The 16,018-nt window shown below is 36.0% G+C and overlaps 1 protein-coding gene across 4 annotated transcripts in view; it reads right to left on the reverse strand.

The window, feature by feature from the left end:
- Nucleotides 1-16,018, reverse strand: part of RPS6KA3 (ribosomal protein S6 kinase A3) — a 77,472-nt gene that overhangs the window by 44,284 nt on the left and 17,170 nt on the right. Inside the window, exon 2 of one of the 4 annotated variants that reach the window (XM_061364573.1) lies at nt 10,234-10,385. The exons of the other annotated variants lie outside the window; for them this stretch is intronic. Within the exon in view, the coding sequence (XP_061220557.1) occupies nt 10,234-10,272 (39 nt within the window). The 5' untranslated portion in view covers nt 10,273-10,385. The remainder of the gene's footprint in view (nt 1-10,233; nt 10,386-16,018) is intronic. 4 annotated transcript variants of the gene reach the window in all.

Consider the following 16,018-nt stretch of genomic DNA (forward strand, 5'->3'; position numbering starts at 1 on the left):
TTCTACAATTCTATGACTTCCGTATGTTCAGTTTGCTTAAGTATTCTCTGACCTGACCCTTTTCCATCAAGAGTATGTCTTCCTTTCTCCAGACTTTCCCTTTATCTGCGTGTGCCAAAATGTACACTAACTGCTTCTGGTAATGAGGTAGCAGAGGCAGCATTCTAAAGCTGTGCTTCTGAAGCACTAATTCATGTATTTTTCAAGTATTCAGCAAAATCTATGTGCATGAATTAATTGCCAAAAATATCCTTTTGTATCTGATCATTTCAGTACCATGTGTACGTGCACAGCAACTGTGCGTACACATCAGCATGCTCGAACACATACTTCCCTTAGATCAACATTTCTCTTTCAAAATATTTTTTTCAATAGTTTCCATCAAAGTTGGAAACAAACAGCATGTTACAAATCTTGAGCATGTATGTGTGCCAGAGTGTGTATTTATACAAAAAAAAAAAATCAGATGTACATTTTGAAAGAATGACCGCATCATCCCACCAACTTTAAAAAATGGAAGGTGAAAAAACATATTTTAAAAACATTGTAAAGAATGTAAACATTGTAAAGAACTTGCACTTGTCTTGGGTGTTCTAAATCTAAGATAACCAGTAAGGATAGATGCTAGTTTCCATTGTAATATAGACAAAATTTTGCATGTGTGTACATGTATGCATGCTGTGTATTAGTCCTAATAAACTTAAATTCCTTTCTTCTTTCAGGTGAAAATGCTACCGTCATTAACTCAAGGCTGAATCCTTACAGAATTTGAAAGAAATACTGATTCATTCTATTTGTCAAGGGAACTGTTTGCTGGTGGACATTTGTATTTTCATCTTTTACATTAGTATATGATCAGCTGCATTACATACTACTTAAACCACCCACTGCAATTTTAAAGAATCCCAGTGGAGGAACAGCACAGTAGAACAGATTGCCAAGTATTTTTACTTCAAATACTTTGTTCCATTTCTGCTGAACTGTTTCATCTATTAGCTCTCTAGATATCTTGGCAAAGTGAAAAATGTGCGAAACAGAACTTCCTCAAATCTTTCTGTTATCTACTCAGACTCAGGGACACAGAGTGATCAGGTAGACACATTGCTTTAAAAGCATCACAGAATGTAACAAAAACAAGAAACAAAGAAGACAGATATTAACTTGTTCTCTATACACAAACAAAAATTGTTTGTGAGTGCAATGCAATTACTATGCAACCAACTTTCCAGTGGTTATTTTGGGCACCCTCTAAAAAACAAACCCAAAACCAAACCACCACTTCGCATTCCTGATACTAACAGAATATTCCCAGTCTTCACAGTTTCTCAGGGTTCAGATACACTTCGGTCTTTATAAGGCAGACCTTACACAACTCTTTTAAACAAAATGGAACTCAGATAACTTTAGTAGCTTGTCCATTACATACATATAGGAGCAAGGTTTATGATAATTACCACAAATTTGCAGTTTCCTTTTTTGACATAATTGCAGAACGTTTGTTATTTTAACCTAAACTATTTCACAAATGCAGTTAAAAATATAAAAGCTAAACCTTTTATAGAAATGAAAATTATATGCAGAAGTAATCAAACCTCACTGCACCCACTATCTGCCTCAATTAAAATACAAGCCTTTCACACTGTAGAAAGCAATCTCTTTCTCAGCCAACTGTACTAATTACATTAGTTGACAGATGCTGTCTTACAGCAAACTGTAAGAGAAGCCAGCTGTTCAGTTTGGTACTGAATTTGTCTTAAGCTCCACCTCTAATCATTCCCTGATATTTGGAAAAACACCAACATTGCCCCATGTGATGAATTCAAATTAAATGAGATTACATATAGAGTGCTAAAAGACTCTGCTCCTCCTCTCCTTTATTCCATTCCTTGACAACTTTCATACCACTACAGACACTCACACTAGCGATCTGGCTGCTGCAGTGGTGTGATCTTCTTTACAGTTATAACAACACCCTACTGCCTGTATTTTATTTGTTATTTATAAGCTTGTAAAGCTCCCTTCTCTCAAGCCTTCTATTGCAGCAGTGTCTAAATAAAAGTGCCAAAACATATATTTCTTTTTCTAGCCACAGAGCTGCCTTACATACTTCTTCACACTGCAAACTAAAACTATCACAGAAAGCCACATTAAAGAAAAAAGGAAAAAAAAAGAAAAAAAAAACAAACTCAACACACATGTTTGTCAACTTAAAGTGGTTGCTACTGGCTTTTGTTATCATGAAGCTAAATATAGAATACAAGGAAACAAACAGAAGGTAACATTACTCTGAGTTTCCTTAACATTTCCTTAACAGTATAATAGTGTTAAATCAACACTGGCCTAGAAAGGAAGTGACAAACAAGTATGGCTATGAATTTAAAACACCAGTATTTCATAATAAAGCTTTTAACAAGGTACACTCACAATATATGTCTATGCACAGGAATTCATACCTACATAGGAAAGAATACTGAATGGACACAGACAAATCAAACCTAGAACAGAAAAGTTTAAAAAAGAAAAAAGGGGGGGGGGGGGGCAGCATGAGCACCAAGTGTGAATCATTTTTCTCTTTAAGAATCAGATGCAAATTAGAATGGAAAACATACCTGTAGGGAGATTTAAAAAAAAAAAAGAAACAAAACAAAAAATTAGGATGCACACCTTCTAGGCAAGCAGTGAAAAAATATTTGAGCATTATTAGGCTATAAAGAATAACAAAAAATTGTATTTTTAGGTACTTTATGAATACTAAATGCTCATTTTTTCTAGTAATTGAATTTATGTGAATTTCTTTTATGTTTACTTTTTAATTCAAGACAAACTCTGTTGTAACATAAAATACTTGTATTTGTTTCTGAGATCTTCTTACAGGGACAACAACTAGATACTGTATTAAAAGGAAACCGGACTTCAAACACTAAAGGAAGCAGAAGAGCCTCACCAGGTAAGCATTTCTCAGTAGTAAGGAAAAAGCCCAGAAAAGCAAGAGAAAAATGTGAGTTTCTCTATATATAGAATCCAGTCATTTACCCTTCAGATTTCTAAATTTTCAGTAGGAGATCTGAAAACGATTCTATGTGTAAAGAAATGGCCCATGCAGAGCAAAATGGCATAGCACTTTGCCTGCTTTACAGAAATGTGTTTATCTCAGACAGTTTTTTTTAAAGCAGTATGTACTAGGGACAACCGCAACGCCAGTCTGGGGTGAGTAAACTGATATATCTCTGATATATCCTAGTATGTCTCTGATATACTAGGAGAATTGCCAGAATTTAAGTAGCACCTCAAAAAAAACATAGTACTCTTAGTCTACAAATTTTATATACAGAGGACAGAGAAACAACCAACCAAAGACTAGAATAATACTACTAAAAAAAGTTTAACTCTATGCTCTGACACTGACAAAATAATCCACAAGGAAAAATGTTCGGTATCATTTAAATAGATGGCACAAGACCATATTTATGTGCTTACTAATATCAGGAAGAGGAAGGCCATCCAGGTTAAGGAAAATTAACACATCCAAACAGCACAGGGGTCCTGCCACATCTAAAATTCTCAGTTTCAGGTATTTGAATAAACACATAAGCAAAGTGTGAACATCACAATGACAAGTGCTTGACAAAGAAATTCCGAAACACTGGAACAGAAAGGAGAAATTCAGGAAGAATGTTACCTTACTTTCAAAGATGTGTAAGAATTACATGCAAATTGACTTAAGCAGAACATCAAAGAATAACCTGCTTAAGTCATGTATGGAATGCTTACTTAGGAAAGGTAGCCCTGGAAGACAGATTCCTCATTTCTGGGTACTCTAATGATGTGAATATGAGTAAAAATATTTTAAACACTTAAGTCTTTATGATAGCATATTTTAGATAACTGTTATTAAAAGAGCAACTAGTTCATCAGCTTCACAATGAGTGACAAAGATCTGAGTACATACTCTTCAGTGACAAAGATCTGAGTACATACTCTTCAGTATACCGTATGTGTAAGTTAAAATTATGGTATGTAGAGATTAAACCAAAGGGGAAAAGAGCAGCTATCTAAAAAAAAAATAGTTTTACAGCAATAGTAATAATGGAATGTATATTTAAATTGTTCCTATACATGAGTGACATTTAACGGGCATAGTCATGAAGTGACATAGAATTGGAAAGGTAAGAAAAAACACAACGAAACATTTATAACTTAAGATATCCAAAGCATTCAGGTCAAATAGCATGCTGACTCTGAAAGTAAACTAGACCCACCCTGAAAAGAAAGACTGACTGCATCATGTCTGCTGTCAGCCTCACTGAAATTAAACTGAAATCAGGTGAAACACAAAGTTAACCAAAACCAGGATACCCAAAGGTAAGATCTCTAAGAGAGATACACATGCACAACATGCCAGGAAGGTTTTATTTGATAAAAACAGTGTGGGTTTAAAAAAAAATATTAAAATATTTGTGCTCAACTATGCACAGAGTAACAACAACTGGCAGCTTATTTTCAATAATATCAAAAGCAAATTTGTATGTGCAGTATCTGCTATTAGCACCTATAGATTAAGGCTTTCTGAAAGAACATTCTATTTTTAACATGCTAAAATACTTCAGAAGGATTGGCATTACATTTTTGATTACACTAATGCCTGCTGTTGTGGAAAATGGATGTTCTTATTTGATGACAGAATAAGGGTGTAAAATAACATAAATAAAATAAATGGCTCCATCATAACCACATTTCACCAGAAAGCTTTAGCAATTTCAGAAACAGATGAGAAAATTCTCTTTCTAAAAAAGTTCATGTATGGATTTAGAAAGCCCCAGAAGTTTTTATATGAAATACATGATAAATAACTATATCCTGTCTTGAAACCTTTGCATCAGGAAGGGGATATTAAAGACAACACACAACATCCGTATTCTGTTCATAAAAGGGACAAAAGTGACTGCAAAACAACTTGCATGGGTCACTTTGCCACAAAATGAAGTAGTACCTAAATGTAGGCGAAAATCTCCTGGAAGTGATGAAATAACTGACATAAAAAAGGAACAAGAACACTATCCTCCACATCCATTTTAAGTAAACCCTCTTAATTATACAAGACGATTTCTAGACAAGAAAATACCATAGTATGCTTGCTTTTGGAATTGAGAAACAACTTATTGCCTCTCAATGGGGATTTTAAATAAACCGCATTTTTCTATTAAAGAGGCACAGATGACTAGGACAGACATGGCTATACATAAATTGAACTCATCAAAACTCATGGAGAGAAATGTGGCATTTCCAACAAATCATTAGGCTGGTCCTATGCTCCAAAAAGTCCTTCCTGGACAGCACACACGGTTGACATTCTGATCATAAACTGTAAAAACTGATTTTAGCGTGAGGTGTTCCTGCCCATGGCAGGGTGGTTAGAACCCCCCTGGATCTTAAGGTCCTTTCCAACCCTTACTATTCTATGATTCTATGATTTAAGACTTTGACTTAAGGTAAACGTTAGACAGATTAGCAAAATTTAATCTCATGGATAATTAAAATCTGTTCTAATATCTTAGCCAGGTTAAGTAACTACTGAAGGAATTAATTTTATTACTGATATTCCTGGTTCCAACATTACCCAGGTCTCACCTTCATCCATTAATTCTGTTCTGCTCTTAACAGAGTTAAGGTGGTACAATCAGAAGCATCTTCTACATATAGTTACTTACAGACATAAATTATGACTTGATTTGCCCCTTACGATAAGTAAGAGTTTGTTCAGGTTTTTTCTGTAACATGACCTTCCAGCTCCTATTCTTGTAAGGTCTTCTCAGAATAGGTTTTTTTTTTAATACTTAATTTTTAATGTTATTTTGGAAGCCCCCAAGCCCCTGCTAGACAAAGCATTAATGGACTGATAGAGCAATAGCCCCATACTACTATCCACAATCTTCCTGCCGTGACCTGCAGTGACTGCAGTTGCCAAGACACTGGCCGTGAGTGTTCAGTCATACTGCTAGTCCTTTCAGAGTTGCTGTCCTACCCAAGTAAAGTCACTTCCCCATACTGTCCAAGATCCTTTGCTCCTAATATACAGGTTCAGCATTTAACTGTGCCCATATTGGTATTTTTAACACTCCTTGTGGAAGGACACAATACATTAAAAAATGTTGGTGGGATCTCACTAGAAACTCTTCCAGGAACTGTTTCATGACAATTTGCTGTTTAAAGTAAGATTTTTAAACTGGATTAAAATCTGGTTTATATTTTTATTTTGTATAGTGATAATTTAAATATGAGAAACAGCCATAATCACCACTAAGAAAGTTCACAATTTCAAAAAGAGAGAGTGGGATAAAAAATTAAATCTTTCTGCTACTTTTAATCACAACAACTAAGTCAGATCTATCTTGCCAGTACTGGTGAATACCCCTTTACACGTTAGCCATTTTTCAAGATAAGATGACAGCCCTAAAATAAATTTTAGTACTGAGTTACTGAAATAAATATACAGATACCCCAACAGTATTAAAGTGCAAACCTTTTCCTCTAACATGGTAACAGTCATTTTTATCAGTGTACGGGACAGTTTGTAGAGTACTTCCCTGTAATACTGCTCAACTTCAATTAATCAATTTTGATTTTTCTGAGAAACTCACTGTGATATCTGTTTATGCTACTGACCACACAATTTCCAAAAAGAAAATCCAATTAGTAAAGATCTAATTGCAATCTTATTTTCCACATGAAAGTTGAGCAGCAGCAAAAATACTGCCTTTATCACTTTTCATTTGTTAATATTAGGTACATAGCTACCTAGATTTTTCCATTTTCATTACGGAAGTAGCAGCTTTGTTTTCACCCCTCTCAGTATCTTTCAGGAACATTTTGCTTCCTCTAGACAAACGTTTGTTCTTGAGACACAACATACAAGATAGGGCTGAAACTAGAAAAATGGATTCCCAGGCAAGTTACTTAACGCTGCTCCAACCACAGCTGCAGGTTTCCTTTCACTACTTTGTTAGCCTTCACTGCACTGATCAGGGCTCTGCTAGACACTGAAAAATATTTGCAAGTATTAGGCAAAATATTTTTCAGTCACAGGCAGAATAATGTTGATTCCTGTAATCAAATAGAAATCATTTTTGAAAAACTATGATATTAAACTTTGGTGCTGAAGTTACATAAAGCAGTTATGTCCTGTAAAGACAGTAAACTTATTGGATATGAAGTGATTTTAAAAGGATGACTCAATGTTGGCACAGTTCCCCAGCTCATATACATAATTTCCTTTTCCTCCACTCCCTTGAGTCAGGAAGTCTCTTAGATACATTTTTACTTTCCCAGCTTGTTATGAGTATAGGATGAATTTTCAGTGTTACCTGAAGAAATAAAAACCCTATGAGCTATGCTTTTTAAAGTAAAAAAGAGCTAGCAAAATGAAAACTGATTACTTTTACCTTTTGCATTAGGGCTTACAGAAATCTTTATTAAGGTAAAAATGGGAATTAAAAATGTGAAGAGTGCACCAGTGTGGGTATTTTTTTAAAGCCTCTGACATTCTACATGTATTCATACGTTCTATACTCATTATACTCCTACCTTTAAATTCAAAACTGCCTTAAAAAAACCCCAACTCTATGTCCAACAAACATTTCACAACCTCCCATTACTTCAGTAAGCAATGTTAGTGAGCTAAACCACAGATTGAAAAAGCCCCACAACATTCCCCATATTTTTGACTAATATTCAATTTGAGTCACTTAATAGAACTAACGATTACTTAAATGTTCATACACAAACAAGTGTTCTATAAAGCTGATTAAAAATGCTGCTTTTGAAGTAGCAATTATTCTAATACAACAAAAAGCAAGCACTGCCATGCATAAAATTAAGTCAAGCTGACTTAAGGGTATTCTGTTTATGTTGTCTGTTTTATACTAGTACCAAAGAAAAACAAGACTACAGCAGAAGTAAGCTGTAATTAACATGGACATTTGAAGTCATAAATACAGGCTTCCATAATTTATGTCTTTGTTAAGTTTTCCCATCTTTTTAAAAGAAGCACTTTCAACTGACATCAAATTACTTGTTGCAGACAGAATCTATTGTTTCACCTGACAGAAAACAAGATTTCCTAAAAGCAAACCCTTTTCAAATGTTTAGTTTCAGGGTTTCCTTTTTATTCTTAATTTGTTAAGTCTCTAAGAGAAAAATAATGCATGGAGATAATAAAGAAAAATCACTGTATTTATGTATTTGTTCCTTACTTTCCAGACTTTCTACTCTTTCACATTCCTGGCTTTCTACTACAACAGTTTTAAGATCTAGAAGGATGTCTACGTCCACATTTATTCCAGGTAGCCAACTCACATAATGAAAACTGCAAACCTGGTTACCACAGCCAAACTCTTCCCATTCGTTTGGTGTTACGGATGAAGCAAGAGAGTAGTTTGAAGAGCAAGTCCTGTCCCAGAGCAACAACTCAAAGGATAGACGAGGCCCTTTGGATAAACATAAGCTGGCCAAACTGGGAGGATAATTCTGAAGATGCTTTCCCTCCTCAGAATGAAAACACAAAGGCCCAGCCATAAGTAGGACTCCATAAAGAACTGTGAGCAGTAGGCCGTTTAGCAGGTAAAGCTGAGGAATTTCTGTTACCATGTAAAACCTCAGCGTTGGTCACCAAAAGCAGATTTGTATCGCAGGTCTCTCTTGATCAAACACAACAGAATTATCTTATGAACTAAACTGCATGTCAGCCTTGGAAAAAAATACTCATTGGGTGGAACTTTCATTTCCCAGTAGCTTCAGTGTAAATTTGTTCCTACCTTGTAAGCACTAACGTTTCAGAGCACTGCAGTTAAAAAAAAATAAAAAATAAAAATCACATTTTTTTAAGGACTCCATGAACATAATCAGCACTTATCTATGGAAGCAACAACTCCTGTCTGACTGAGATAATAGCCTAAATTAACTTCTATATGGGTGAAACCCCTTAGTTTGGTCTGCACTGTGTAGCATTTTAAAATCAACAGAATGTTAATATAATCAAGCTGCTACAGGTAGATAAAACAATATCTTTTTTATTATTTTTTTTAATCAGAAAATTCTAAGATATTCCTTTCATATTGCCTGTGGAAAAGAACGCTAATTCAGGACTAGGAGCTGATAAATGTTTATTTAACAAGGTTTACATTAAAAAAAACACTGTATACAATGAACACAACATTCTATTGTTTTACATACGTGTCTTGTTTCAGTGTTTCAGTTACAGCAAGCAAATTAAATTTCATTTTCTAACACACATTGCAAAGTTTAAACCAGTGCATAGGCTAGTAGGTGTTAAATTGCTACCCCTTTTATTTATAAATTAGCCGCCCTGCTTCACTTAAGATGTTAAGACAATACAACTGAAGGGGGTTTGGGGGGTTAGGTGTGTCTTTTTTTTTTTTTTTTTTTTTTTTTAATTCCACTCACTGGAAAGTACTTGCAGACTTACACGAGGGGAAACATTAAAAGTGACTTAAATTTTAACAATCAAATGCTTTATCACATTGCATGTTCACACGTATTGCTAAACAGCTCACAAGCAGTGCTCAAGATAACACATTTCTCCAACAGAGTTTTTTCTCAACTTCAGAAAACCCTTTTATGTTTAAATCTATGCTCAACAACAAGACAAATTATACAAATTAAATGTCTGCTATGACTAAATTATTATTTAAAAGCTGAAATAACAATAACATTAGAAAGCAAGGGTGTCGCTATTCCTAGGACCATTTTCAGAAGTAAATTTAAAATATTAATAAGCTTGAGTTATTTTAACTGTCACTTTACACATAACCATACTTCACACTTTAAAGCACTACATGAAAATGTAACTATTAAAATAACCACTAAGTATTACTTTTAAAAATGTAAACATTTTTAATGACACTAGATTCAGTGAGAAAATTTAACATACACCTAAGATCATATACTTCTGGAGGAAAAAACAAAGTAAGCTTTACAGTATTTACATGCAGGTAAGCATTTCCCAACCAGGCTAAATTATCAACAGGTACCCCAAAACCAAGTACAAAACGTGAGCACAATACAAGCCTTTTTTTAAGAAAATACAAAAGGATTTGTATTCAAACAGTACTGATCCCAAAGCAGCAAAAGACTACAGCTGCCTTGAAATTAGAAGCTTAATTAAAATAAAATGTCCCCTTTTCCCCCTTATTCTTTTAAATAAGAAACTAAGCTCACCCGAACAGAACGAGCACGTAGAGCCAGAAACTTAAACATGACTAAGAGACCATGATGTTTAGATTTTCTGACTGAGCGATCATAAGTCTAACAGGGAAGACCAATCCTGACGTTTTTGCTGTGACCAGCTGTTCCGGCAATTAGAAAATTTCCTGTCAGGCGAGTCAGACACAGTTGGGGGGTGGGGAGAGAGAAGGGAAATAAAAAAAAAAAAAAAGAAAAAGAAAAAAGAAAAAGAAAAAGAAAGAAAACAGATTGATTCTTCTCCCTGCCTGTGGTAAATTTAAACTGGGCAGCAGTGGTACTCATGTTGCTGATGCTGTACAGATCATCACAGGAAACTTAGCGCAGATTGACTGATAGCAATGTGCTGCTGCAGATAGTAAGTTATTCTTGGTTCCCAGAAAAGAACAAAAACCATCAACATCTATTTCAGAAATCATGCTACTATGCAACATCTCACTAGTTAAGCAGAACAGCAACTATTTTTAAGTCCTAAACATGGTAACAGTATTTTTATTGATTTTTATTTCACAAACTAAGATAACAGATATCAAATTTTTTAGACTTCAATGCAGAGAATGCAGTATGTGTATGCTTAATGACTATTTTTATTTACTAGTGTTGTTGGAGGACCAACTGACCCCATTCATAGCCCTTTGAAATACTCCACATAGAAAATGCTATACAGATGTTAAAGGGCTTAGGCCAAGACAGACTGTAGAAATTATTTGAATTGGATCATCCAGCTCGAATATCTGACTTAGACACCATATTACATCGCTTGTACAGAGCAAAAAATGTCTTAAAGTAATAAATATACATAAGCTTTCATTCAATGTTTAAAAACAAAAACAAACCAACTTCAAATGTTTATGAGAATTCAGTCTCATTACTTCAAACAGCTAGAGATGAAGTTTATTTGATCTCTCTTTAGATTTAGTAGAGAGCGTATTTTTCTGAATATTAACAGTGACTCTAGCTTTTTTCATATTGACTCAAACCACTGAATTACACAGCGCATGCACTATTAGAATATGGGGCAAAAAGGTTTCTCTTCAAAGAATAAATAAAGGCAAATAACAATATTTAGTCTAAGGTATACAGAAGTACTCAGCTATAAACAGATCCAGGTGATTCCATCTAGTGACTCTGTACCAAAGGGAAAGTGTGGCAAAATACAGTACTTCTTCCTGCACAAGAAGCTAAAAGAGATAACCCTCCAAACTACCTCATTTGATTGGATAAAATCAAAAGGAGCGTGACCAGCAGGTTGAAGGAGGTGATCCTGCCCCTCTACTCTGCTCTTGTGAGACCTCACTTGGAGTATTGTGTGCAGTTCTGATGTCCTCAACATAAAAAGGACACGGAACTGTTGGAACAAGTCCAGATGAGGGCCACAAGAATGATCGGGGGCTCAAACACATCCTATATGAAGACAGGCTGAGAAAGTTGGGGCTGCTCAGCCTGGAGAAGAGAAGGCTGCGTGGAGACCTCATAGCAGCCTTCCAGTACCTGAAGGGGGCCTACAAGGATGCTGGGGAGGGACTCATAAATAGGGACTGTAGTGATAGGACAAGGGGTAATGGGTTCAAACTGAAACAGGGGAAGTTTAGGTTGGATATAAGAAAGAAGTTCTTTACTGTAAAGGTAGTGAGGCACTGGAGTGGGCTGCCCAGGGAAGCTGTGAATGCTCCCTCTCTGACGGTGTTCAAGGCCAGGTTGGACAGAGCCTTGGGTGGCATGGTTTAGTGGGAGGTCTCCCTGCCCATGGCAGGGGAGTTGGAACTTTATGATCTTAAGGTCCTTTCCAACCCTAACTATTCTGTGATTCTACATTTCTATAAATGCAGAGAAAAAATAAACCTCCAGATACATCCCTCTGAAATCTCTCAAGAATTGCAGTTTAACAGCAATATAGTTGTTTACACTTTGAAGACTTAAGCCAAATTTAAATAAATAAATGATAGACCATTCAAGCTCTCTAGCTTACCTTGTCAACAGCATGTATGAGTGCACTAAAAACAGAGTGAGCAGCAATCTCCGAGTCACTAAATTAAACTCTCTGGTAGCAAGGACAGCCAGAGGCAGAAATAGAGGCTAACTGGTAAGACCTACACTAACTACAATGTTGCTTAAAGATGAAAAGATGCTGTGGGTAAATAACCATTTTCTTCCCCTTTTGCTGTAAAGTTATATGAGTTTATTCTGCTGCAGATAAGCTCTATCTGGTAAGGGTGACAGGAATAAAACATTTCAACTGAAACATTCATACAGTTACTGACTACTGCTCTCCAAAATCTTTTATGTGACCTTCTAGCAAAATACAAAGCACAGTGCTTAGGGGTCAGTGGGGTTATTGCACAACAATAGTTCTTCTATGACTAGCATGGGTCCGCAGCAGGTGGAAGAAATTTCTTGTGTTCTGGGAGAATAGAGGCGGCATGGTTCCCAAAGAGCACTACCAGCCGATCAGAAACATTAAGATATATGCTACATAATTCATTTTGAGAATCTCTGAGAAGAGAGCTTGCCCTTTTAAATATTCCTTCGTATGAGGAAGAGACAGGTTAGAGGGCAGCAGTCCCCAACAGGGAAATCTGTGATAACAAGGACAAATTGCTCCAGCAAATTGTTCCCCTTACCTTGAAGTCTTTGAAAAGGATTTGTATTATACATGTTTATCACACATCACAACTGTCTCCATAACAAAAGGAATTTGCTATGCCTGCCAGTAACAGTTCTCAGTTGCAGAACTCCACTTGCACAATGCACTTCCCCTCCAGTACAAAAATACATATATCAATGCTCTGAAGTTACGAAAATGAAGAGAAAGTGTCATCAGATTTGCTGTGCAGACATTAAAAGAGAATGGAGCTTACAGCCTCCACAGTGAGAACTGAAAGATGCTGGAGAAACTCTCAAGGCAGTACATGATATGTAGGAATCCATAGGTTTTATTGAATAAACTGTGCACACCACAGTGGGTTGCACACTTTTACACATACTCAAAAAAAGTTGAAGCATTTCATCTGAGTCCATAATCTTTCAATACCCTCAGGCCAAGAAGTGTAATAATGCAAATTAAGCCTGTCTGCTGCTAGGCAAGCAAGGCTCTATAGTACATATTGCCTTTAATTATTTGGAAAACACAAAAATGGAGTACACAGAAGAACTGAAGAAGAACACTCATTTGGTGAAGTTCAACAGCTGAGGAAGAGGGCTACTTTTTGGAGTTTTCAGAAGCTGCATAATATACTTCTCTTCATAATAAATGTTTGTATAGCCAAAGCAGCAATACTCTATTGATGAGGAGGTGTGGCAGCTTCCATCTGTTAGTTTACAGGCTTTTCAGGGCTCCCATCTGTTTTCATGTAACAAGAAAGCAGCTTGACTTCGAATGTTGCTTATACTCTCAAATTACTCAATTTTCTGACCAAGATCCAGGAAGAACACTGCACCTAAAACACTAAGTACAAAATGAGCCACTCAAAATCCATTAGAAGACATCAGTAAAGAGAGTTTTGCTATAACCCTTCCTAAACACCTGATTACATCCTGGCAGGGAAAAAAATAAAAAATATTCCAGAGGTTGCTTTCTTTATATGGGTTTGGTATCTCACAGATAATTTATCAGACTAAAAGGTTTGCACTGGTCACAATGACTCTGTAACTTCTTATGAGAGGACCATTAAGTCTGTTCATACACAGGTAAGATGCATGCACTCCACTGTTTCTAGGAAAATTCATCCACAGTGCAGCACAGCACAGTGCTTTGGAAGACAATGAACTTCCAATTTCATTATATTAGAGGGGGAAAAAGGTATACTGCCTTTAACAAAGGAAAATCCAGGCACTGAGAAGAGAATAAGCAGATTCAAGTTCTACAGATGTAAATGAGAAACTTACTTGTTTAAGAATCAAGTTATTTGTATGCAAAATACAATGGAATACATGCATATGTATACTTAAGTATATTTAGTTGGATATATTAGAAGGAATGTAAGAATTATGGACCTTCAAATCTGAGTTTTGTATTTGTATTGTTTCCTTCACTACACAGTGGACACCAACTCATCACATGGCCAGGTTATCGCCTAGCTTTAACAGAAACTACTACTTACTACACAACAAGGAACATAGTGGTATACTCACTTATGTAGTATTTTGGTTTCAAACAATTGCATTGCTATGGCTTTAAAGAAAGCCTTCTCAGTCTGATTTGCATATAAACAGACACTAATTACACATTCAAGAATGTGTAAGCAATGTGAAAGAATAACTTGGCTGTATACATCATCTGCAGTAAAATTGCAGAAATGTTAAATTGTCACTTTAACTTCTGATAAGCTATACATGTAGCTGTCTCAGCTAAAATTAAGGATCGGTCTGTAAAAAATGTGAAATGCCAAACAGTCTATGGATATTTGTGAACCCAAACATTTCTGTAATATTAAAGAAATTCCAGCTATGCTCTACCACATGAGCCAAGAATTTAAATCCCAAAACTGACAGAAATATGCAAACAGAAAATTGAAATGTATATAAATGTATATAAAGGTTATACCAGCAAAAGGAAGACATATCAAAACAATCATCAGAAATGTTGATTGTCATGTTAATACTCATGATTATTCCTGTAACTGGAAACTGTTACTGAGCACCCCAACAGCAATATCCAACAAGAGTTTGGAGCAGTCCTGAAACAGTGCTTCAACCTGCCAAAATGCAAACAAAGTTTTTGAAACTAAGAGTTCACACTAGTACAATGATATAATACTAAAACTGAGATGAAACTGAAAATGAGTCTCTCAAATTTTTAAGTATTTGTCAGTTTAATATTTCTTTTTCTGAATTACTTCATTTTAACATTCTTACCTGTTACTTTCATGGATCGTGACAAAACAAATAAGATTACCCCAGATTATTCTGAGTTTAGTATTATTGCCAGAGTAACGGGAAGATGTTCTCCCTGTCCTTGACACCTCTGTGCCCAAAATCCACGCTGACCAGTGTTTTCGGGATTCATGATAAATTGTACAGTACACATGCATAATATAATATAGAATCTCAACATTATTACTACTGACTGACCAAGTTCAGTGATTCCACAGAGACTATATTGCCCATGTGCTTAAAACTGGTTTTTTTCAATGTATCTTAAAGACTTTTCCAAGATCATAGAATCATAGAATAGTTAGGGTTTGAAAGGACCTTAAGATCATCAAGTTCCAACCCCCCTGCCATGGGCAGGGACACCTTGCTCTAAACCATATCACCCAAGGCCTCGTCCAACCTGGCCTTGAACACTGCCAAAGATGGAGCATTCATAACCTCCTTGGGCAACCTATTCCAGTGCCTCACCACCCTAACAGGAAAGAATTTCCTCCTTATATCCAATCTAAACTTCCCCTGTTTAGGTTTTAACCCATTACCCCTTGTCCTATCACTACAGGCCCTAATGAAGAGTCCCTCCCCAGCATCCCTATAGGCCCCCTTCAGATACTGGAAGGCTGCTATGAGGTCTCCACGCAGCCTTCTCTTCTCCAGGCTGAACAGCCCCAACTTTCTCAGCCTATCTTCATATGGGAGGTGCTCCAGTCCCTGATCATTCTTGTGGCCCTCCTCTGGACTTGTTCCAACAGATCCATGTCCTTTTTAGCTCTTCTATTAAAACACTGACTGGCAGGGCAAAGGTCATAATTGTCATCTCTCCTGACTCCAAACAGTTGCTTTATTTGAATTCTACTAGAGAAAAATAAATGCAATAATGTATTTTTAACTA

This window comes from Neopsephotus bourkii, unplaced genomic scaffold, assembly GCF_033783945.1.
Source record: "Neopsephotus bourkii isolate Nb327-2 ecotype Australia unplaced genomic scaffold, CSIRO-AGI_Nbou_v1 NB_1234, whole genome shotgun sequence".
NCBI lineage: Eukaryota > Metazoa > Chordata > Aves > Psittaciformes > Psittacidae > Neopsephotus > Neopsephotus bourkii.